Genomic DNA, 25,452 nt, shown 5'->3' on the forward strand with positions numbered 1-25,452 from the left:
CACTGATTACCAGAGCCCTGATGAGCGACAGTCCCCCCCCAAACACACCCAAGAGTGCCTTGGTCATCTCCTGAGAATATTTTCATTCAATCGAGCCAACGGTCAAAATCAACCAGGCAGGATGCGAGGCCCCACCTCTGGCTTCGCAGAGCTAGTGCCCACCTGTCTCGCTGCCACACAAGACATACTTCTGTTAATACCTGCTTCATGATCCTGACTCTGTCTCTAAGTTGATGACACCTGGTCCTCGTGCACCCGGTTTGATTTCCCTGAGGTCTCCAGCCCTCTCCTCCGCCTTCACCTTCTCCGAGCTTGCTCCTGGGCACTTCCTTCTGACTCACCTTCTTGTTTGCTGACTCTTTCTTCACCTTTGTATATTTATTGTATTCCGTGTGTGATTAAATTCGTCCATAGAGTTCTTGGTTTCATTCCTTTAGTTTTCCACTTCTAGTGTTTTCCGTATGGTTCCAACTCATCGTTCTGTTCTCTGCTACAATCCTGTCTTGTCTTCCTCCATCTCTCTGGCTGCAGCAAGTGTATTATTTTAAATGTTGGTGACAGCTCTGTGTCCTCCCCCTGCCTAGCGAGCCTGCATGCGTTCGTGTGCCTGTCCTTAGCAAGCAGGCCTTCCAGCCGCGTGGACGTTAACTTAGCGGCATCTCCGTGGAGCAGTCAGAAGGGCATTTTCTCTGGCGAGGCAGGAAACATTCCAGACTCCCTAGAGCACACAGGTTTCGAGTCCCATTTGTAGGATTCTCTGAAGTGCGGCCTCTTTGTCTGCTCCGGCCATCTGTTCCAGGAGAAATGGGCCGGACTCCATCCTGTGCTGGGAGTGGTTGGACATTAGGGCACTCGAGGTCACTCTGCCTTTCTGATCCCTACCCAGCAAGGCAGGGATTTGAGAGAGAAAGTCACGGTCTCCATTACTTGTTCCTCTGGAATGTTCCCCTGGCCCCTGCATCAGCCTCTCAAACTTGAGTGATCTCACATACTAGATGTTGAAAACTGCTTGTTCAGTAGTGTTCTCGGAGGGGCTGCCCCTTATGCTCCTGTCCTACCTGACTGGCTGCTGACTCTGCCTCCACCTCAGCCAAGTCATGATGGGTGGATGCTGAGGATCATAACTCAGAAGGAGCAGGACTCTCCAGCCCTCAACTGAGAGGCGCGGAGAACCCGATCGTGTGTGTGAAAGCATATATGTGGTATGCGTGACAGTATGTTAATGTGCATGTGTGAATATGAATGTGTTTATATGCTCATGTGTATGTGACTATCCTGTTATACAACCCAGCAATGCAAAGTGTGTGTGCCGTTCCAAGGTCCCTATTAGTCATAGTGTTGTATAAGCATGGTTGGCAATCTTAGAATGTTTTCACCAAGCAACAAACAAACCAACACAGACCAGGTGGTGGCACACGCCTTTAATCCAGCACTCAGGAGGCAGAGGCAGGGGGATCTCTGTGAGTTCGAGGCCAGCCTGGTCTACAAAGGAAGTTCCAGGGCAGCACACATTGGCTGTTGCTCTCATTCTCCCTGCCCAGCCCTGGAGATGCTGGATCAACTTTATAAGATTTTTACTGCTCTTGCAGAGGACCTGGGTTCAGTTCTCAGAGCCAACAGCTCACAACCGTCTGTACTCCAGTTCCAGGGCCTCTGTAGCCCTCTGCTGGCCTTTGAAGATACTCACACATGTGGTGGGTATATATGCATATAGGCAAAACACTCATACAGATAAAGATCAGTCTTAAGAGGGGCATCCGGGCACCAGGGCACATGCCTGTAATCTTGGCACTTGGAGGCTGAAGTCAGAGAACTGACCGCCCCAAATTTGAGGTTTGAGACCAGCCTGGGTTACAGTATAAAATACAGTCTGCAAGTAAATAAATGGCAAAAGCAGAAGCACTGACTTCTGGGCACGGTGTGGCTGTTGCACTCTTGGAGACAACAGTTGTGATTTCTTGTACATGATTGGGCCTGCAGTACTCAGTCATGGGACTGGGAAGGAGTCTCCCAGCCACACCCCTCTCTGAGGATTTACACCTAGGATATGTTCTTCACTTACGGTAGGATGTTCATGCTCCTATAAACAACCCTACTGAGACTCATTTGGACACACACACACACACATACACACACATATACGTACGCACATACACACATATACACATACATACACACATAAACACATATACACACACATACACGAATACACATACATACATATACACATACACACATACACACGCATACATGCACAGAGTAAAAAGACTAGACAGGAAGAAGATGGAATTAGTCTGAGTAAAGGGGAGCAGGAGAGGACTCTGGGGACTGGATATGGTGAAATACACTGCACATGTATGCAATTGTCATAAGGAAACTCTTTATTATATATAATTAACATATGCTAACACTTTGAAAGGTCAGGAGTGTTGGAGCACACCTGTAATCCTGGCATTCAGGAAGTGGAGTCAAGAGGATCAGGAATTCAAGGTCAGGCTTATTCATACATAGTGAGTTCAAGATCAGCCTGGTCCACATGATACCCTTCTTAGAAAAGGAAAAAGCAGAGGGAGGGGGGATAGGGAGAAGAATCAGATGGGCCCCAGAGCAAATGCTGCCTTCTTCCCCACAGTGGCCAGGACAACTGTAGATTGCCTGTACCCAGGCCACAGCACAGGGGAGCAGGCAGCCAGTGGCCCTTGAATAAGGCCAACACATTCCTTCCGTGCCCCTTTGGGAAAAGCACCGGGCCCCACTTCCAGGCACCTGTAGGGCCTGTCTCTCTCCAGCAGCCTCCACACTGTGGAGAAGGGATCTCGCTTTTTGATCAGGGCCCTTGTCCACCTGCTCCGTTTTGGCCCCATCCCAAGACTGGGCATGGCCACATGGGCTCCCGGCACCAGAGTGGCCACATGGGCTCCCGGCACCAGGCAAAGTCAAAAGACCAGCTGTTTGCCAAGCTGCTGATTCTAGCTTCCAAGCCAGCTGCCAGTAGGTGGAAAGGAGGGCTGCCTGCCAACCTTGTTGGCCAGCAGAAAGAAGAAGTGCCTACCCTCCACTGCGGGGCCAGAGAGGGGCTGTTAACAGTGTCCAAGCCCATGAGCCGTCACAAGCTTCACTGTGATCCCCAAAACACACACAGACACCCTAACCTCTGGCGCCTGTCAGTGTGTCCATTCACAAATCCCTTAGCAGGTGTGTTTATAAGTTAAATCTTGAGCATGAATCCGAAATTTAGGGGAGACCCTAAATGCAGCCCTAAGTGTCCTTGAAAGGCGCTGTAGGAAGCAGGTCACTTGGAGTCAGGGCAGGAAGACTGATATGGTCCCTCCCTCTAGGCAAGGAAGGCCTGCAGTCACAGGTGGCCGGAAGTGCCCTCCCCCACTCTTGCTAGGAGCATTACATTGTTACTTGCTCGCACCTGGATTTTGAACTCTGACCTCCAGAGATTTGTCTGTTTGAAGGCACCTGGTTGGTTTCTGGATTTTCATGCCACAGCCCCAGGACGGTCATACAGATGTCCGGGCTGCAGTGCAGGCCAGGGGGCTACCCGCTCTGCTAGTCCCAGGGCCCCGCACTCCAGCACAGAAGAACAAACTATGTCCCGTCACTATCCGTGAGTCCCCAGACCCTGTCCACACACCAAACAGCTACTGAACCATACTCAGGAAATCCACGTCTCCCTGGTAGGAACTGGCGATTTGGGCCCTGAGTACAAAGCCAAGAACGCAATTGGCCTTTAAAAGGCAGAAAGTGGATACTAGATAGGATGAGGGAAGGAGGAAGATTCCATCCAGTGAGCAAAGAGGTCAGCTTCCTGTAGGTCACCATGGCAAGTTTAATGTTTTCTGGACAGAGCAGGGCAAAGCACAGGTGGCAGTGGGCGTCTGCTGCAGGCACACCCAGGGGACCTGGCTTGCAGAAGCCCCTTCAGAGGTGGTCTCTGCAAACACTGAGCCCCAACAGTCAGATGCCCAGGGCCAGCAGGCAGCAGCAAACAAGACTTGATTGGCACAAAATAGCCAATACCCAGGCCCTGGTCATCAACACGGGCCGAGATGGGCAAAGGACACGGGTTCTCTGAGATCTGAGAATCAGCCCTGAAGCTGTCCCTGAGTCTGGTGGTAGGATATGAATTTCATGTTTCCTCTTCTACTACATCAGAAGTGACCCAGACATGGGTAGGATGTACTCTCTAGCTTTGATTGGCTCTCCCCAGCTCCAGGATCACGTTGCCATAGGTTGGCTAGAGCTGCGTCAGGCTAGGTATCCTGTCAGACTCATCAGCTCCTGCAGGCTAACGTATCAAGCACCCAGACAGGACACTGAACCAGCGAGAAGATGGGACACAGGCTGCTGAGGGGCAGCTAGATGGACCCCAAATCAAAGGCCTGCTGCCTTCCATGGCTGATCCATCTGGAAGGAGAAATGGGGAACTGGTCCCACAACAGGCAGGGGACCAACCCGCTGGGGTTCCAGAGCAGCCCAGGGAAGTGGAGGAAAGCCGAGGGGTGCTGGGGTATGCTAGGAGCTTTCCTTTTTATAGAGAAATCTGCAGGTACAGGAATCCCTGAGGTCCCCAGCCACTGGCCAGGAGCCTGTGAGTTGGAGCGAGCCGGATACTGCCCCCAGTTCGGAGTCAAGAACAGTGGGCCTGCTGCCCCTCTTGGGAGCTGACATTTGTTGCCCTGCCCTCACCCTTTCACTATTGTGGCTCAGAAAGACTGACAGGCCCCTGGACAAGGCTGCAGCAATTCCACAGAGTTTGGAGGTCAGTCCTGCTGTCCCCAAGAAAGCTCATGCATGGCCTAACAGAGGGCTCCTTCATTGTCATCCTTGGATCCATCCAATGGATTCTTTAGATCCATTCTCTCTCTCTCTCTCTCTCTCTCTCTCTCTCTCTCTCTCTCTCTCTCTCAGAGCCAGCTGGCTGAAAGGCCAAAACTAACACTGCTTTCCTGTCTCTTCTCTGTTTTACTTTGTTGCTTTAAAACCCGTGGCATTTACTTAATTACGTCTAGGAATGGGAACAAACAGGGGCTGTGCTCTGGAGCACCCTGTGGCCACAAGACACACACCACAGGGTCGTCTAAGGCTTTGTACACAGGAGCTGGAGGTCCCCCAATGTCCTCACAGGCACCCCGCCCAATGATTTCATCTATGGAGAGCAACAGCCAGACCTGGGATCACATGGCCCTTTGGGCTTCCCAGCGGCCACGGGCATCTTGTCAAAAAAAACAAAACTGAGAAAACCGAGGCCAAAGAGGCCAGGATGGAGAGGAGAGGCAATGGGATCAGCCTGGGGCAGGACTCCAGTGTCCACGGAATGCAGGGATGGGCAGGGGTGACAGGCGAGGAGGTCATCAGTCTGGGACAGTCCTGCGGAGGGTGGCGGCTAGGGCTCGAAGGCTGGCTTGACCAGGTAGCCACTGAAGGTGATGTAGGTGTCGAACTCATCGCTGAAGATGGCGTTCTCCCGCTCGCCCTTGAAGAGACGCACCCACACCTCATCCTGCTCCCGCAGCTCCAGCATCAGGCTCTGACTCTGCATGATGCTCCGGTCGCTCACCTGCGCATACAGGATCACCACCTCCTCCTCGTTCTTCATGACGTGCAGGTACGTCTCCTTCTGGTTCCAAGTGTGCACGTTGAGGCTGAAGAAGTAGATGCCTGGCACGTAGCAGTAGAACTTGCCAGTGAACATATTGAAGTGTTCGTAGAGGTTCACAAACTGCGTGTCAAAGACCACGGGCTGGAAGTAGTCGTTACTGTGCAGGGGCTTCTTCCGGCCCACGGAGAAGGCTGCATAATGGCTCTTGCAGCGGTCTCCAGGAGCCCCCATGGACCCCTTCTGCCCTTTGGGGCCAATATGGCCCCTGGCACCCGTAGAACCTGTTTTACCATATTTCCCCTGGAGGCCTCGATCCCCTCGGTCACCTTTCTCACCTAAGGGAGAACAAGAAGGGATGAAGCCCCAATCTCAGTCATGTGACTCCACATCCCAGCCCTGACCTGAGCATCCTGCCTAATACCCCTTAGCAGGAGGCTGCTGGGCGAGGGGACATTTTGGTTCTATCATTAGAGCTAACGTTTCCACTGTCAAGGGTTGCTCTATTTTCAACCAGGAGGCAAGCCTTTTCACTTCCTGCAAAGTCCTGGCAAAGACAAAGGAACATATGGGTTTGTCCACCAGCAACAGGCTCCACGGCCAGGCCTGGGCTCACTCTGAGAAAATGGACTGCAGATGTCCGAAGTCAGAGCAGGTCCAGGCTGCGAGTGTCCCCTGGGCTTGTATGACGTTATCTAGAGGGAGGGCACAGCTCCGCAGAGAACGAGCTTGGGCACTGTGTCAAAACAAAGAGCTTCGAAGGTCTGCAAGCCCCATGCACACGGGTGGAGGCGGAATCCCCAGGCCCCTCCTTATGTACGTGCATGTGTGGTGTTTGTGTCCACATGTGAGATGCATGTGCACACACCTGACAGGCACTTGGAGAGGCCAGAAGAAGATGTTGGGTGTCCTCTTTTCTCTTTCCACCTCACCTTTTCTTCCCTTAATTTATTTATTTTTATTTTATGTGCATTGGTGTTTTTTTTTCCCCATGGATGTAGGATTCCCTGGAACTGGAGTTGCAGGCAGTTGTGAGCTGCCATGGGGGTGCTGGGAATTGAACCTGGTCCTCTGAAAAAGCAATCAGTGCTCTTAACCACTGAGCCACCCACCTTACCTTTTGGTGTCAGGTTCTTCATTGAATCCCACTGCTTCAGAAAGCCTGGATTCTAGAATCTGCCTGACTCTGCCTGACTCTGCCCCTCCCCATGCTGGTTACAGGCACTTGTAGCTATGCCTGGTTTTGACATGGGTGCTAGGGATTTGAACTTGGGTCTTCTTGCTTTCTCAGCAAGTGCTCTTACCCACTGAGCCATTTCTGTGGCATCCTCTTCTGCTCATGGAAAACAGTCAGACGACAGCCCATCTCCGCTCCGCTCTATCTGAGACCTCTGGTCCTACCCAGCCCCACTTAGCAGGATCTCCCTCTCCGTCAATATAGAGCAGCCCCCCCGGAAGTGCCCCCAGCCATCTCACCTTTCAGGATGGTGATGTTGATTTGGGGTGGTGGGATTGTCTGGTAGACAGGCGTGCCGGGGTCACAGCATCGGTAGCACCTGGACGTGGGGAGGTCTTCGCCCTGGCTGGGGGTATGCTTCTCATGTGTTTCTTCATCCCTGAGGGAATAAACCACCACAAAATGATAAACTCTTTGAGTTAGGAGCTCTCTTCTGTTGTTGTGACCAGGGCTTGGCTCCCCTTGGCTCACCTTCCCCTGGATATGCAATGCTCTGATTAGCATGGGCATGGGAGAGAATCCTGACTGCAGATAACACACACACATTCACGTGCATACATGCACACACATGCACATACATGCACACACGCGCACACACATGCGTACACACATATGCACACACGCAAACACACGTGCACACATGCACACACACGCACACACATGTGTACACACATATGCACACACGCAAACACACATGCACACATGCACACATGCACATACACACCATCATAGTAGTAATATAGACAAAGCAAGGACAATGACCTCAGAACTTCGGAGGAGAGCTCTTGCCTGCAGGACTAGGTCTTTGCATTGTCACGAGCTGGGCTGTGAAGCTAGAGGCACAACCTACCAGCAACTTCATTTGTACACAATCTCACTTCATCGTCTGGTGCCCCTGCGCTACAGCAATGGCTCTACACCGCCATCTCATGGCCACATGCAACATTGCACCTGAGAGGTGTCTGAGCTGGCCCCTCCCTCTCCCACCCTGATACACGGTTCCCCCCAGGACCCTCTGGAGCATGGATCCACACACATCCTGAGTTCAACCACATGAAAACCCAGTGCCTGGAGAAAGATTCGCCCACACGTCTCTCCTAAGCTTCAGAACTCCTGCGGGAAGCCTCCATTCCACCCAGTTCAGCAGGCCCCACAGATGACATCACGTGTCCAGAATTGAAGGCGGCCTCACAATGACTCTTTGCCTGTGACACCTGCTGTTTCTGAACGCTTTTTCTGACACGTTCTAGTGACCCATAATGGAGCCTTCTGCATCCCTGAACTTCCCTCCTTATCCAGCATGTCCTAGGGAGTCAACCTCTACCCCAGGCACCCCCAGGCATCCCCAGGCTCTGATTATGTCTAAGACACCATGTGGACAGGACAGGAGTCCTGGAGTTGTCTTCCCAGCAGCGAGGCACTCTCTGATGCTTCTAGCATTCCTTCTAGAACACCCTCTGAAACAAACCTCTCCTGCAGACTTCCTGGTCCCTCCAGGAGCCTGGATGAGAGTCCCCCTGGCACACACTACGATCAACCACCTCAGCTTCACACTTCACATCCTCCCTTCCCAGACCCCAGCTCCCACCACCCTAACCACCCTCCCCTCCTGCACTACCCACCCCCCCTCTGCCTTTTCCTCCCCCACGCAGGAGGGCTCTGGTACCAGCACTGCGGGTGCGGCCCTGCTTCGAAGCCTGGATTGCGGTGTGTTTGTCTGTCTCTCTGTGGCCTTAGGTTTCTAGAAGCCAGAGTCTGTCCACCAAGTGCAAGTGCGTCTCCAGGACTTAGGAGATGGCGTGACTGACAGCTGACAGCTGCTAATTAATCAATGTTGGCTGAATGAAAACAGGGGAGAGGAAGAAGAAACAAAGGAATGGGGTTTCTCGGCCCCAAATCCTGCCTGGAACCTTGAATATTAAATTGACCCAATGCTCAGGAGCGTGAAGAAACCCAAAGCCAGCGTGGAGCCTTGTGCGGACTGTTCGTATTCAGGCACTGTCATTTGGAGACCTGGCAGAGTGTTTCATGCCCTGCATCAGGCTTGTGTGCATGGCAGGCAGTAGCCTGTCCCTTTAAGAAGACAAGTTCTGCCTACTCAAGTTCTCTCTTCTGAAGAGGCAGGTAGGTCTTTCCTCTCTCCAGCTCCCTCTACCTCTCTCTGTGTGTCTGTCTGTCTGTCTCTGTCTCTGTCTCTCTCTCTCCCATTCTCTCTTTCCTTCCTATCCCCTTTAGCTCAATAAACTCCACACTCAAACTATGTCTGCATGGCAGTGTAGTCTCTCACCTGCCGCACTCAAGTCTGTCTGCATGGTGTATTCTCTCACCTGCCGCTAAGGTCCCAACTCTGGCTGTATCGCAACAGAGACCTCTAGAATGTCATGTTTGATGTCCCTACAAAGTATCTCCCATAGCCAAGGGTCTGTATATCACTGAGGGTCGCAGACATGAAGGCAAGTGATGCCCTGATGAACTTTATAACCTTTGGAGGAAAGCTGACACCTGGCCTGCCTGGTCCACCCTCACCAGCACATTCTGACCTGGGAGGCAGACAGACTCCCTGGTGGGTAGACAGTCAGAATCCCTGGTGGGTAGACAGACAGAATCCCTGTTGAATAGACAGACAACAGAATTCCTGGTGGGTAGCAGACAGGCAGAGAGGCCATGGCTAAGTACTAAGTGGCTAATTTCCATGACTGGCTTCTTCTTCATCCTCTTGACCTGAGACCAAAGCCTGACAGCTTCAGGAAAACCATTGAAGGCTTTGGTCCCCCACCAGCAGGCCCCTTGCTGACCGACTAGATCAACAGATTCAAGACCAGCTCAGGATGTGGTCACAACTGTCGTGGGCCAATCAACCATCCTGTCTTCAAACTGACCAACCCTGAACTGGGGAGGAAAACTCCCGAGAGACTTTCAAACCTCAGCCCTGGAGAAGAGACAGGATGTTTTGGCTTCCAGAGATCTTCCTCTGTAAAGCAGATGTGTTTTGCATCTCTGTGTGCGTGCCTGCTTCCTGCGTGTGTCTCCTCACCCCCAGTAAATGCCATCCTTCAACTGCTGCTGCTGTCTGCCGCCACCTGTTGTGTTTGAGATTTTTCCTGGTTTTTTTTTTTTTGTCCGTTGTTTTAAGTCTTTAACTAGCAGAGAAAACAATCCTGATTAAGACCCCTAGATGGTATTGCCATCTTATAAGGGAATAAGTCGTTGAGGCCACTTGTCCCTGTCTCCTGCTTGCCCGTGTACCCAGAGCCATGTTGCACTTTTCCCGGGAGACTAAGCTAGAAGGCAAAGGCAATTGGAAGAACGGACCAGGTGCCTTTTCATTATAGACATGTAAAGTTCGTGCAGACTCGGCTACCCTGGGGTTAGAATGAGGCTGGACCACCATCCTCAGAGTCAGACAAGATGCCCAAGTCAGCAGAAGGAGAAAGTCACTGTTAAAGGAAGCCGCTTGTTGGTTTCCGACTGCTCAGCCAAAAAAATAAAAAAATCACACAGAAACTGTATTAATTAAATCACTGCTTGGCCCATTAGCTCTAGCTTCTTATTAGCTAACTCTTTCACTGCCTCTCTGACCTCCAGGACCAACCTCCCTAAGGACCATGCCGCAGCTTCCGCTTTGCCCCCTGGCAGCTCTAGGCCACCAGCCCTGGAGTTCCCCAAACCTCACACGCTTGACCCTGTCAGCTCAGAACCCCTGCCAGCATGGAGTCACAGCCCCTCACCTCTTCTCATGGTCCAGAGGAGGTGGCAGCTCCTCTTTCTCTTCCCACTCCAGCTGTTCCTGCTGACCACGGGGCACAAGGCTCAGGGCTGGGCCCCAGGCAATGGCCAGCAGCAGGCAGCATCCCAGCGTGAATCCCCATCCATAGGAGCCCATCTTTCTGCTAAAATACAAGGAGAGGGTGTCGGTTAGGAAGGAACTCTACAGAGAAACAACTGACGGTGAGGACTGTTTGCCTGTGTGCGGCGCGCGTGCGCACACACACACACACACACACACACACACACACACACTGGTCCACAGGAACTACAGACTCACTAAGCACAGTTTCACCCGCACCAATCTCTCAGGAAGGTGGTCCATCACCTGCAGCCCCTGACAATAAGCAGAATAATCCCAAGTGAGTCCAGGGCAACTGCAAGTCCCTCCCCAGAAGGGTTTGTGGGCAAAAACTGGCTGCCGCTGTTTTCTGCCAGCAGGGGGCGCTGGGCGAGTGTTCATTTGCAAGTGATGCAGAGAAAGTCACCCAGCCAACTCTCAGCCCCCTTTCTCACAGTCCCCATCCTGCCAAGCAAAAGCCTGGGAAGGACCCTCCTCTTCTGATATGGAGACCATCCTTCAAGCCATTCCTCAATCCCAGATGCTTCCCCCACCACTGGCTAAAGAAAGTGTGTGTGTGGGGGGGGGGGGCGTTTGCTGAGTACATGTTTAAATACTTTATCTTCCCATCATCTCTAAGTGCATGGCCTGGGGAAAGCAGGGCCAGGCCCTCTTCCCCTTTGGCTGCACACCACAGTCTGTGGTGCAGCCTTTGGTTTCTCAAACCTAGGACTCCTCTTAAACTTCAGCTTCTGGTTCAGCTACCCAGGGCAAGGCCTCGGGGTCTCTGTGTTTTCAGGATATCCGGGTACTGCCGAGGGTCTACCAACAGATAACACTTTGCATGCCACCTTCTAGTCACCCCTCACCCCCGCCAGACCTGGCACCTGTCAGCAGGCCTGCATGCCTGCTCCTTAGTCTGGAGGACCTTTGTCCTGCTTGGATTGATAAGCAGCGAAGGGGCCCCTGAAGCGGCACCAGGCACCCGGGCGCAAGTCTTGCATCCTTGCAATTAATTCTTCGGGCCCCGTGAGGTAAGGGTAGGTCTGGGAACATGTCCTCATTAGTCACTTCTATCCCACCCAGGCCTCGTGTGATCCCGTGGCTAATCTTTTCAGGAGACGATATTCATTCATTAGTGTTCCGTGCATAATGAGAAGAGAGGGGGCTGGGATGATCTTCCCGTCGTCAAAGCGCTTGCCTTGCAGGCACAAGGAACTGAGTCCCTTCCCTAGAATCCACGTACAAAATAAAAGTAAATAAAAGCTGAGTATGGTAGCCAGTACTTACAGCCCCAAATCATGAAGTCAGAGAAAGGCAGAAGCCAGGAGCTCACCAGCCAGCCAGCCCCACCTGCTTGATGAGTTCCAAGCCTATGGAAGACCCTGTCCCAAAAGACAAGGCAGCCAGAGGTGGTGGCAACGGTGGTGCACGCCTTTAATCCCAGCACTCAGGAGGCAGAGGCAGGCAGATCTCTGTGAGTTTGAGGCCAGCCTGGTCTGGTCTACAGAGTGAGTTTTAGGACAGCCAGGGTCATACAGAGAAACCCTGTCTTGGAAAAAAAAAAAAAGGTAGATAGAATCTGAGGAAGAACAGCCGAGTGTGTCCTTTAGCCTTCATACGTGTTCACACATGCACACAGAGACCTGTTCCTCCACAGACCTGGACATCCTCAGCACACGTGTGCACACGTCCAAGACACACAGGGAGAAGACAGAGGGACAGAACTGCTGGCCTAGGGCTACCCCGAGGCGCCTGGCTACCCTGGAGCACAGACAAGCTAAACTCAGGTGACACCAGCCCAGCTGGCCCTGTGAAGACCCACTTCGTACTAAATGCTGCCTCTTGTTCATGCCTCCCCAGCCCTGACCTGGGAAAACCTCCCTGTTCCGTAGTTTTTTATATCAGGCTCTCTCCAGCCATGGAGACTTTTGCTTGGCCCTGTGACTCTCTGTCACACATGGATGTCCCTGGCCCAGCCAAGTGTCCTGCAGCATCCTGGACTCCATTAGTACTCAACAAATATTTATCGAGCAAGTTCTCTTGATCTGTTTATTTCTCTATTTCTGTATTTCCCGTTTTCCCCTGGTATCTTCCTAATTATATTCCCCGCCCCTGGAACTGTCAAGCTTGCATCTGGCAAAAGGAAGTTTTTCTTTCTTTAAGCTTGGGTCTGTTTGGGTTTTTTGTTGTTTTTTTTTTTCTGTTTCCTCACTGTGCAGCCCGGGTTGGCTTCAAATTCTCAATTCTCCTGTCTCAGTGTAATTATGCACCACCACACTAAGCTTAAATTTGATTTTCTATAAATTTAAATATATACATACATGTAACAAAATCATACATATATATATGTAACAAAATCCATGTATGTTTGGGGGCATATGAATGGAAGCAGACAAAAAGCTACCTTTGGTTGTCCTAACCCAAGAGTTCTCGCTGACATTTGAAGCTGTACAGTCCCCCTTATATTGGACCCTGTCCTGTATATTTAAGGGCGCTTTGTGGGATCCCAGCCTCTACCCCAAAAGGCTGTTAGCACCCTTGTCAGTTTGTAACAACCAAGGACTCCAGACACTGCCCTCTGTCTGTCCCCTCAGGGCAAAGTTACTCCCATCCGGGAACCAGTGCTGTGGCCCCATGCAATGCTGGTGTGTCTCCTTTCAGTCAAGAAAGGGAATTTTAAACATATTTGTCAGAAAAGAGGTGCCCAGAGCTGGGCTAGAAATGAGACATGGGTGGAGTGTCAGGTAACAGCCCCCATGGTATTCAGGGGCTCCACTGATGGCAGTGAGGTGGGCAGAGTGGTCCCCCAACGCGGGCGTGCACACACACACACACACACACACACACACGTGTGCACGTACACGCACACACGCACGCACACACATACATGCATGCACACACACTGAACCTCCTTTGCAAGTTCAAATCAAGCCAAGGCTGAAACATTCTCATCCTCGACATCCTCTTAACAACCATTTAGCCAAATCCTTCAGCAAAATCGGCCTGGTCAGATTAGGATCATTTCAGTCACATTTGGGCAAAACCAATATTGCTCAGCACCTAACCTAATTTGCCCACAGATCCCCTGTCTCCATTCGCAGCACAGAGCCGTCTCCCCACAAGGGATGACGCTTCCCTGCAGTGAGGCCATCGTGGAATGTGCTCCACACAGAGAGGTAGGTTCTCAGAAGGCCAGGACACCCTGACCATGGGCATCATGCCCCCATCAGGACTCATACAGCCTGTCTCTAGGTTGTGTTGCAGTAAGAGTCCCTCAAGGCAACCCCAGCATGACCCTCCAGGTCTTTCACATCCTCTCCTGTCCTTGTCAAGGAGAGCTGAGTTCCACAGGAAACTCTGTTATCTTATTCCTCCCTCTAAGTTCCACAGAAGCTGCAGAGCAGAGCCCAGCACCCTTCCTCAGCCCACCCAACCTTCACCCCAGCAAGGGGAATCTCCCTTTGCAGAAGAAGTACAGTTACTTCCAGGAAGGGGGACATGTGAGGGCATGGGAAAAATCCTTGCTGGGATGTCTTATCCCTTCCCAGACCTCATGTGGTAGGTCCTTTACGGAAACCAGTGTTCATCCACAAGCTTAGTTTGTCCTATTGCTTCTGGCCCTTCCTGTGTGTGGATGGTGGCCTCCTGGAGTGTGAAGCTGCCTGTGTGGGTTTGGCCCTGGTATCCTCCCCCCACACACGGCTCCCCACCTCAGCTCAGTGCCATTGACAAAAGCATTTTGTAAACACTGTTTTCTTCCTTAATCCTCATACGGTAAGCAGCCAGCGGTTCAGAGAGGCGAGAAGCCTGTAATCTCCTCCAGCGGCCAGGAGCCTGGGAAGGAGTCAGAGCCGCCCTCTCAGCTGGCAATTTAACACAGGCATGGCTTACGGCATTCTTTGTGCAAGAGTTGGGGGTGAGGGCGGAGGAGGTGATTCAGCCATAAATTAAATGTATCCCCGATCTCAACTGTCTAGCAATCCAGGGAGAGAAACACACAAACGCTCAAGACTGGATGACGAGAGATGAGCAGGGAACATTCTAGAACCTTGCTCTTAGAACAGAGGCCATTGTGGTATCAAAACCAATTAAAATAAAACTCCAGTTAAGCACTAAGCATGGGGTACATACCTGTCATCCCAGAATGCACCAGGAAGAGAGGCAGAAAGAGCTCAGGACAGTCTCTGTCTCCCCTTCCTGGTATTACTCCTGCAGGCCACCGCACTGGCATTTTTTACACAGATTCTGAGGATCAAACTCTTGTCTGTGTGCTTTTAATGCAAGTGCTTTGCCAACTTCCTGCCGGAAGATCTCAAGTCTGAAGCTAGTCTGGGCTACTTACTGAGACTATCTCAAAGGGGCTGAGGGTTTAGGTCAGCTGTAGAGCGCCTGACTAACATGGACAAGGTGCTGGATTCTATCCATAGAATAACAATAAAATGCAATTCCAAGTTCTGCTCCCCAGGCAGGCCAGTCACGTCCCAAGCTCTGGGCAATTGCGTGCATGGCGGTATTGCTGCCATATTGGAAAGGACAGTGCAGAACATATTGGGCATGGCTGTCAGGTCCAAGGGGGACTCTGTTCTAGATTAAATGAGGCCAGTGGGGGCGGAGGCGGGAGTTGTGAACTGAAATCTGGGAAGCATTTAGACTTCTTCCTCCCTTGTATCCGGCACATCTAATCCACCACCGGCCTTCATCACAGCCTCGAAGGTCATTTGTCCTTCCTGTCACTGACCCTACCAGATGATTTCCAGGGGCTCTGGCTGCCTCCCAGACAAGCATCTTTGTCCAGCTTTGCCGAGGCCTGGACAGCACCCTACCATTTCACACTCATTTCCCAGGAAGCCTGGCAAAGATAGGACTGGATTCCCCTCCCCTCCCCATGCATCCCTAATGGCTTCAAGCTGCTCCTTGTTTGAGCAGGGCACTGCCACCCCTCCACCACCGCCGCTTTCCTCCTGCATGCACTGGGAAGCCAGGGCCTGCCCACCTCTGCCTTGGCCCTGGGTAGAACTGACTTCAACCACTGAGGAGTGTAAAGCACCCATGTGAGGACCGGATTCAGCCAAGGAAGAGAAAAAGCCACACTGAGGTGGCCTTCAGGTTTCCTAACATTACATCAGTGCTTAGGCATCTCCTTTATCATGAGATCATTTATCCCTCAAACACCCAAACGGGAAGAGCTAGAGCGTGGTGGAGTGACTTCCAGTCCGTGGTGAGCCCTGAACGTGCTTTGGTCTAGAAGCCTCTTCAATATGTGATTTCACTGCTTGGATTCAGCAGCCCACGCTGGCTGGTCAGAGGTTCTGCCTCTTCCCCCAGATTCTTAATGAAGACAGCTAGGGAGCCTGGACTCCTGATGGCAGATGGCCTCACATGTGTTTCAGGGCCTACCTCCTCCCGAAATCACCGTCCTTCCCTTCTACATCTTTTCCTGTTTCTGTCTTGGAAAAGGGGGGCTTACTTTTTTAAGGTTTGGGGGTTTCCTCCAAAGCCCAAGCCCAGGGAGGGAGAAGGGGGAATCTTCCAGGACAGCCAGCTTTTGAGCTCAGGACTCTTTGTCCCTGGATGCGAGTGAAGTCTTGTCTGGGGCAAAACCGAAAAAGGAAAGATCAGGATTTCTCCATCCCAAAGCAGCTCCCTCCTCTACACCCTGTCCAGGAAGACTCACCTGGAGCAGCCTGCCCAGGCCCTGCCATGTGGCTGTCAGGCCTCCAGCCCAGTGGCACCTGACCAGCCCAGCCTGCAGGGCTCCATGCTTCCTCAAGAAAACAAAGATCTCCTTGAGGAGACAGCTGTCCTTAGGTCACCTCCCAGCTGGGCCCCCTCCTGCTCGGAGCTCACCCTTCTTTGAGAACTGTCTGAGAGAAAAGAGGCCCCAGGAGCTTGTGTCAGGGCTCCACTCTGCAGGTGGCCTGGCCCACGGCCCATTTCTTTGGCACCAGCAATGATGCTGCCCTGGGGGCTGACCACTCCCAAGACCCAGGGAGAAAAGAACCTGGGGATTCTGTGCCCTGGCTCTAGCATGCCCAGCCCTCTGCGAGCAGCACAGACTGGCCTTTGTCTGGGTCCCCCAAGCCTGGACATCCCCCAGAACTTCACAGGAACCGCCTGAGGATGCTCTCCAAGAGGGAAGGCTGCCCTCCACCTAGTGACTCCTGGGTAAGCACGGGTTTCTCTGTGTAGCCCTGGTTATCCTGGAACTCGCTCTGTAAACTAGACAGGCCTCGAACACACAGAGATCCACCTGCCTCTGCCTCCCAAGGGCTGGGATTAAAGGCTTGTGCCAGCGCCACCTGGCCAGCATCTATCAATCTTGTTACTACCTATTCCAGCCCAGACTGCTCACACCACCCTCGCCACCTGGTGGTACCAAGTTCTCTGCAATGCCTGAGTACTTTAGTTATTTATTTTGTTGTTGTTACTATCTTGAGAAAGAGTTTCTGCTCTGTAGCCCACTTACTATGTAGACTCTATTCTCATGGCAATCCCCTGTCTCAGCCTCCTGAGTGCTGGGATTACAGGCATAAGAGACCATGCCCAATGTAAACGCTTTGAAATATCTACCAGTTGGGCCTGGAGAGATTAAGAGGACTCCCAGCAAAACCCCTGTAACTTCTGTTCCACAGGACCTGTCTTCTGGCCTACAGGGGCACCCACACACGGGTAGAATACACTCACACAGAAACGTACAAACACATACATAAGGACAGAAAAGAGGGGCTGGAGAGATGGCTCAGAGGTTAAGAGCACTGAGTGTTCATCCAGAGGTCCTGAGTTCAATTCCCAGCAACCACATGGTGGATCACAACCATCTGTAATGAGACCTGGCGCCCTCTTTAGGTGTGCAGGCATACATGCAGGCAGAACAAATAAATAATAAACCTTAAAAAAATCTTCAGAACACCTCCAGTTTGGGCACCCCCTTCATTTGCACCAGGTTCTGACCTACCCTGTCTATTGAGTGTACCTTTCCTTGTGGAAGGAAGGAAGAAAGGAAGGAAGGAAGGAAGGAAGGAAAGAAGGAAGAGAGAAAGGAAAAAAAGAAGCCTTGAACTTACATGGCCCAGGCTGGCCTTGAGCTCACCACCACCCTGCCTCAGCCTCCCTGGTGCTGAACACCCACGGATATCCCTTCTTGGTCTCCCCACAAGACAATTGCTTTCCAAGGCCGCTTCCTCAGCTCCTCTTGCTCCAAATCCTTCCTGCCGGTCATGCCTTTAACGGACACCAACCCAACCATCCTCTCCCAGGAGTGCTGAGCCTCCTACATCTGTGATTTCCAACACACCAGCCCACAGGGCTGTTTTAATTAGTTGAGACTAAACACCATAAAACTTCACATCCCGTGGCAGACGCATTCAAACTTCCCACTAGACTAGTGGCCACCAGACTGGGCAGCCCGCTGGTTGGACTTCTGACTATGGCTTTGATCAGGGAGGCTCTGTATCTGTGTTCCCAAATGCCTGCTTGGTGACCCTAGTCTGCCCTACCATGGGATTATTTCCAATTAACACACTGTCTCCCTGTTCCCACAAACCTGGCTTCTCCCAGCTTGGGCTAGCAGTTAGGTGAGAGACGGCACTGTTCCCTGGGGCTGAAAGTGTGGGAGCTGCTAAGACCCACACTTTTCATGCACCTTCCACGCCTAAGCCATTGCCAAGCTCCCAAAGGTCTCTGCCCCTTGCGTCCTGCTTGCACCAAGTCTTCCCCAGATGGTCCAGGGTCTCCCTGCCTCCCAGAGGCAGCTTTAAGATGCAAATTGGAGCATCGTTCTTGACGTCAAGGGTGTCCGGTGACAAGAAAGGAAATGTAAATCCTGAGCATCAACACTGACCTCTTCCTCCCCCACCACTCAGCAACCTACGAGGTCTTTAGATGGGTGCCCCACTACCCCTCTCCAGCCATGTCTTCAGAACCAGCCTCCCTCAGCAGCGTTCCTGGACTGCTCCACTGTTGCTGACCCTTCCTCAGCATCTAGTACAGAGCTGCTCTGTCATCACTGGTGTCCTGAGTGAGTCCCCAGGAATTATGAACTCCTGGGAGATGGAACTGTTTCGTTCCTACACCCTTTGGCATCTGGGGTCACTTTAAAAATACTTATTTTTAGGGCTGGAGAGATGGCTCAGATGTTAAGAGCATTGCCTGCTCTTCCAAAGGTCCTGAGTTCAATTCCCAGCAACCACATGGTGGCTCACAACCATCTGTAATGGGGTCTGGTGCCCTCTTCTGGCCTGCAAGCATACATACAGAATATTGTATACATAATAAATAAATATTTAAAAATACTTATTTTTAGTGTGTGTGTGTGTGTGTGTGTGTGTGTGTGTGTGTGTATGTGTGTGTGTACTGCATGTGTAGGGATGCTCAGGGAAGCCTGAAGAGGGCACTGGACCCCTTGTGCTAGAGTGAACAGGTGATAGGTGATTGTAAGCCACGCAATCCAAGACTTGGATCCGCCACAAAACCAGCAGTCACTTAACCACTTAGCCATCCCTCCACGTCACTTTGTGTGGTTTGTACTGCAGTCAATCCCAAGTGCAAAACCACCACATATCTTCAAATGTTCAGATGATGCAAGGTCCATGAGAGAGAGCCATGTGCTGTTAAGTATGACCTGAATTCTGAATCTAGTTGTAGCCTGGAGCTAGCCTTTCCCAAACGTCTCCCTTCTCTGCGCTCAAAAAGCTGCCTGCTTTTAAGACACCCCAACTCTGCACCTCCTTAGCCAAGGTTACAAACCCCAGAGGCCACCAGGAAGACAGAGCCATTAGATGACAATAATCAGTTGGGTGGGAAACCGGGACCAAGGCTGTTGGTTAGAGGTAAACTCACCCACAGGGAAGTATAGGGGTTGTACTAATCGGAAACCCCTGGTTCTGTCTAAAGGAGGAGGAAGGAGAGACAAGGGAGGACAGGGGAGGAGGGGACGGGCAAATCCACCCGCAGCGGTGATCAGTGCAAACATCTATTGACACAGATGTCTCTAGAACCATGAGGCGGGAAAACGCAGGTTAAAAGTGCGGTGTCCCCAGACCCACGCACCTAGCAACCCTGAAGCCCACCCATCCAGCTTCTCCCCACGGCCGCTGTGGGGACTGGAAACAGCAGTGCTGACACTTTCTTATTTGGGCTTCTCTAGGCTTTCCTCCCCACACCGTAACAATCCCATAATTTGCTGGGCGATGGTGGCGCACGCCTTTAATCCCAGCACTCGGGAGGCAGAGGCAGGCGGATCTCTGTGAGTTCGAGACCAGCCTGGTCTACAGAGCTAGTTCCAGGACAGGCTCCAAAGCCACAGAGAAACCCTGTCTCAAAAAAAAACAAACAAAAAACAAAAACAAAAAACCAATCCCATCATTTTCTTATTTGAGCTTCTCTAGGCTTTCCTCCCCACACCGTAACAATCCCATCATTTTCTTCACAGTAAGTACACATTATTTTCCACTTAGAAGACGACAAAATAAGCCCCACCCTGGGGACCAAGAGAGCGTTTTGTTTATTCCAGGGAAGCTGACTGCACATAGGAACGTGGATGGCAGGGGAGGAGGGGCGGGGGCGGGGAGGGGGCTGTGATACATGTATGGTGTGGCTCACGTGGAGTCGCTGGGCTCCACAACAGCCCAGGGCGGGGCTTCACATCCTTTCATTCCTTTAGTGGGTGTTTATGAACGCCAGCAACATGCCGGGCAGTGGGCTGATGTTAGAAACATCTGGAGCAAAAAGATGCTGACCTTTCCTTGGGTATTAGCTGTTCCCGCACACTGGGCTTGGGTTTGGGGGTGCCCACCTGATTAGCTTGCTTAGTGACAGCTGGAGCAGCAGCAGCCACTCTTGGGGTGACAGAAATGCCCATCTGAGCACCTACAACATACCAGGCATAGTACGGGCACCAGGATCCATCACTGGCGTCTTTGGTTCAATGGTCAGAGATCTCTGTGGTGTCGGCAGACTGACACCAAGCACCTGACGTTAGAGTCCAACTCCTGTGGACACAGAGTGACCAAGAATGGCCCCTCACCCATTCAAATGGGAGATATCTCAGCCGCTCGAACCATTTTTAGGATCTTGCTTTTAACAGAGTGGAGAGAAAACAGTACGTTAGTAAGCTCAGAAGGAGAGGCCTGTGGGCAGGGATATGGGGTTCCTCTGCCTGTCAGTGCCCCGCAGAGGAGCCAACCTGAGTCATCAGGCATGACTAAGGCCAGGAGGATTGTGCAGTGTTTAAGGCTGCTCTGAGGGGACATACTGAATTCCAGCCCCACAAACATAGGGAGACTCTGTCAACAACAACAACAAAGCAAATGTGCACTCTGGATTGGGAGGACCTGAGGCCACATCCCAGCGGTCAGCCAGATGAAACTGCGTAAAGAATCAAGATACTGAGGGAAGAACGGATGCTCTCCTCCCTTCCATTGGGGTGTCAGGAGTCAGTTGTGAACGGACAACACCAGAGGATCCGCTAGGTGGGGGCATGAAGACTGAATGATGGGACCACAGGGGTAGGGGTGGCTTGGGCTCTAACCTAGTCAGTCCCCCACAGACCCCAGGGCTCCTGCCTCGTCCCCTCTCCCACAGCCTCCACCTCCCCAGCAGCTGCAGCTGGTCAAGTACCATGTAGGAATTATAGAGCATACATCCCCTTCTCATAGATGGGTCTTCATGGGGCTCCAGGCCCAGGGAGGGAGGGGCTCTGTGGGCCACAAGACTCAGGAACCCCATGGCACCCCAAACCTTCCCCCCATCTCACACTAGAGCTGTCAGAACCCAGCTCAGCATCCCGGCAAAAACGAAGGTATTCTAAAGAGATACTTGTGCCCCTCCCTTTGGCTACTTGTGTGACAGTGAACCCCAAAATACTGGGGTTTCCCCCAATTGCTCAGAGAAGGAAAGGCTGGAATCCTGGTGCCAGCAAGAAGGGGATCTTGTCCCCTAGGAAGAGGTTTCAGACCATCTGAGAATTTGCCAGACCATCTGATGGGGCCAAGTCAGTGAGGGGACAGTGATGAGCAGGGCCACACCTGGGTTGTCATGCTCTGACCAGGGCAGCTTGGTTCTGCACACCTCTTGCCCTCTGTTTAAATCTAAACCTCACATCGGGACCCCAAAACAGACTTAGAGGTCACTGGACCCCTTGATTGTTCTTCCTAATGAATAAGACTGTCACCTACTATTCCTTTCCCTAATTGGCCTGTTGAGGACAGAGGCTGAACCTAGCTCGTTACGGCTTCCGGGGGCCCAGGTTCTGACCCTGACAACTTCAGCAACAGCCTGTCTATAAAGAGCCAGCCCCAGAGATGTAAGGGAGAGGGCTGCAAACGCAGCCCACCTTCTAGCCTGCGCCTTCCCTAAGCCCACCCACGGCTGGCAGCTCCCCCAGGGAGGTCATTTCCTTCTCTGGTACTCAGGGCAGCAGGCAGCTGGTAACCAGATGCCCCAGGGTGCGGAGGAGCTGCAGCCCCCAGGGTGTGCGGCTCCCCTGCCACATGTGGCCACAGCAACCAGGAGCATGTCTGACCCAGTCCTGGGCACTAGGAACTTGGCTTCTTTTTGCCTGGCTCTGCTCCCATCCTTGCTGCCTGGGCTTCAGCTCCCTGCCTGCTTCTCTGTCTCCTGCTCAACTGTCTCATATCAAGGAAAATTCCTACAGGGGTCAGGAAGATAGTAGGACATAGAACCCAGCCAGTGCATGGGGTCCCAGAAGTCTGGGAAGATGCCCAAGGAGAGGACTATAAGTCTGCAAAGGCCTCAGAAGCAGACCTCAGTGAGCTGTGGTGATGGGGTACCAAGACCTCATGTGCCCAACGAGGGCAGGAAGGGTGACTTGCCATGGGCACCGGCTGGCACATGAAGAACTACTGCTGGCAGGGCACGAGCATAACCTACCGTGTCTTACCAGGGCTCTGAGACACAGCACCCTTCCAGGCTCTGAGGCCTCACCCTGCACACAGGCCTGTTCCTCCCCAAGCCAAACAGGCCCGCAGGGACTCGGCATGTCCCTTCCTGCTTGGGGAGGAGGGAAAGAGGAGCCACTTCTGAAGGCCTCCAAGACTGCAGCCTCCTAACAGAGGTCCTGCCAGGGCAAGGACCCAGGGCAGGGCCCTGAGAGGCAGAGGCAGAGCCAGAGCCGCGGCAGACACGTGTGGAGTTCTCCAGCTTTCAGGAAACTGCTCTCTGAAGAAGCCAGAATGTCTCTTGCACCTCATGAATGAGTCAGGGAGGTGACAGGGTCCTGTCCAAACAGCCACCGCGGGCCTCTTGGCAGTAGTGGAAGGCGGATTTCCAAGGACAAGAACCAGAGAAAAGAGAAGTTCTCTGGAGCCTACCCCGCCTCCCCAAACCCCATGCTCCAGTCTCTCTGGGTCCTTCCAGCCCAGTGCCCGGGCTGCTCCCAAACAGTCCCTTCCCTCCAGAGAGGGTGGTGGCCTGTCAGAAGCAGCAGCCTGCAGGGGACATCTGCCTGCCCTTCCAACCTCACACCATCACCTCACCCTTTCTTTAACCCGAGAGCCTCAGCCACTCCCAAACCTAGGAACTGTGACCCACAAAACAACCCAACCCCTGGGGATAAGAAACAAATGGTCGAGGGCGCCCTGAGGCAGGACCCGTAGTTTCTACGAAATTCTTTTCATCTTTGTTTTGATGGGTGCCGTTCAATGCCAGAATATTTGGTTTATGAGTCATGCTAATTACGGGGGGGGGGGGGAGAGGGAGGCAGGCACCAGGAAGAATAACAGAAAGGAGTGTGTTCAGAAAAAAATAATGCTGTGCTGGTTGTTATGAACAGGGAGGTTACAGCCCCGACGAGCAGTGAGCTGCCCTCACGCTCCAGGACAGGCCTGCAGCCCAGGCCTCCTGGGCTAGCCTGCTCTCCATGGACATCACAGAGGATGAGAGATGGAGGCAGGATGGCATGTGTGCACGTTTTTAGGAGGTTCAGCATCTCCTGTTGGGGCAGAGAACCCAAGTTGAGTCTTGGGGAGTGAAGACACCTTTTAGCTAGGATGCTTCCTGCGCTGGCTGCAGGGCCTCGGAGAGGGCTGCCAGGCACACACAGGAGCGGTGGGCCTCTTGTTCTCGGCCCTCTGCTTCCCTCTGCAGGTTTCCCTCCTCTCTAGTGAGCACCGGTGCAGGCTGGGTAGAGACTGTACATCTTCTGCCACACTGCCCCAGTCACACTTTGAGAAACAGAGCCGGGCGTCACTCACTCCCAGGGGGATCCCAGTGTGACGTTTCTCAGTTTTATTTCTCTGTTGTTTTTCTTTTTTTACTCTGAGGCAAGACCTCTCCTGGGCTGGCAGAGAACTCGTCATCTGGTTATCTGGCTCAGGACGGCCTCAGACTCACGGCAGTGTTCCCGCCTCACTGTCTTGAGCCAACATGCTCAGTGAAAATCAAATTTGGTATTTGGTTGTTATTGTTTCCATTACCAGAGACACAACCCGAGCCTTCCACGGCACCACACCACGCTACTGAGATACATCCCAAATCCAAAGTCGGAGAAGCATGTCCATGGTCTCCGTTCCACAGGGCAACCAGGACAGAAAAAAATCAGAGAGGTTCCCCCTCAACTTCTGACAGACAAGTGCAGGCCAGGGAGTAACAAAAATGGGCAGGGAGGAGGTTCCCCAAAGAAGTCCAGCTCCCCAGGACAGAGAGCAGCCTGGGTGGGCCCAGAGATAGACAGGGTGGGGCTCAGGTTAACCAGCAAGGATGCATCTACACCTGGAGGGATGCCCAGGCATCTGAGCAGCAGGTAGGCAGGGGCTGTGCAAAGGTCCCGGGGCATCTTAGAGACTGTAGCCCTCACTCTGGCCACTGTTAGCACCATAGCTTTACTTTGCAGCAAGGTCTGAGGAGAAGAGATATTTGTTTTTTCCTGCCCAGGCTGGATGCCATCCAGGAACAGCAAGCCTGTTAGAAAAGGGGGCCAAAGTCCACACTTCCTGTCAGTGTCAGGGCTCCAGCTGACCACTGGCAGATGGGCTAGACCTGGACCTCAGACGGCCCAGGTGATATGGCAGGGACAGTGTGGCTCCAGGTGGAACAGAAATACGCTTTCTCCTTCCATGCCCTCTAAAAATCACCCAACAAGAAAGAGACACTCCACAAAACAATGAGATAAGGTGCAGTTGGTCCTGTCAGCATCCTATTGCCAAGGAGCCCGCCTCCCGCAAGCTCCAGGGAGCCCCAGCGGCTGCCTCGGAAGAGTCAATCTGTACAGGGGAGTTAGCAAGAACGGCACAATGTTGTCCCCCAAACTTCTGCTCTGTCCACCCCTTTGCCATAGCGCCACCTCACACCTCACCACAGGGAAGGTGTCTGTTTAGCCCTGCTCTGGCGCCCGGATTAAGCCACGAAGACGAAGCTCAGAGTCCTTCCTGGTCTGTCAGATGGCCAAGCCACCTACCTCCGTCCAGCTGAGCTGGCTGTGCCAACCGAATCCTCCCGCCTCTCAGGGCTCTGGGGCGCTGACTTCTAGAGCATCTCTCAGGGGCTGAGTCTTTTCTAGGCCAGGTCAGAGGGGAAGCGCAGACACGTCAAAGCAGAGAGAGAGAGAGAGAGAGAGAGAGAGAGAGAGAGAGCCCGAGGGAGAAAAAAGTCTCCCGAGGAGGGGGGGAACTTAAGGGTGAGGAAGAGGGGGCGGTGCAAGTCACAGCAGTCCCAACACCTTTATCTCCTCAGCAACCTCCAAGGTCTCTTTGGCCAGAAGCGGAAATGTGGTTTCTCTCAAAAGTAAAGAAAGAGAGGAAGAAAGCAGGAGAAATGCAAAGA

At 52.6% G+C, this 25,452-nt stretch overlaps 1 protein-coding gene across 1 annotated transcript; it reads right to left on the reverse strand.

The window, feature by feature from the left end:
• Positions 1–2,371: 2,371 nt before the first annotated feature.
• C1qtnf1 (C1q and TNF related 1) lies at positions 2,372–25,452 on the reverse strand. Its single transcript, XM_041635569.1, has 4 exons — positions 25,088–25,452; positions 10,574–10,735; positions 7,085–7,224; positions 2,372–5,946 (listed from the first exon to the last, which is right to left on the reverse strand). Exons 2-4 carry the CDS (start codon positions 10,726–10,728, stop codon positions 5,396–5,398), a joined length of 846 nt encoding a protein of 281 aa, XP_041491503.1. The 5' UTR covers positions 10,729–10,735; positions 25,088–25,452; the 3' UTR covers positions 2,372–5,395.

Source organism: Microtus oregoni, unplaced genomic scaffold (genome assembly GCF_018167655.1).
Source record: "Microtus oregoni isolate MIOR12 unplaced genomic scaffold, Mior012 000048F_ref0000485, whole genome shotgun sequence".
Lineage (NCBI taxonomy): Eukaryota > Metazoa > Chordata > Mammalia > Rodentia > Cricetidae > Microtus > Microtus oregoni.

What these genes read in the sequence shown, in the direction of transcription:
- C1qtnf1 (XM_041635569.1), bottom strand. Translation starts at nt 10,728, where the DNA reads ATGGGCTCCTATGGATGGGGATTCACGCTGGGATGCTGCCTGCTGCTG. An exon ending in CCTCTGGACCATGAGAAGAG is followed by an intron (nt 7,225 to 10,573) that starts GTGAGGGGCTGT and finishes TTATTCCCTCAG; the next exon opens with GGATGAAGAAACACATGAGA. An exon ending in CAACATCACCATCCTGAAAG is followed by an intron (nt 5,947 to 7,084) that starts GTGAGATGGCTG and finishes GTTCTCCCTTAG; the next exon opens with GTGAGAAAGGTGACCGAGGG.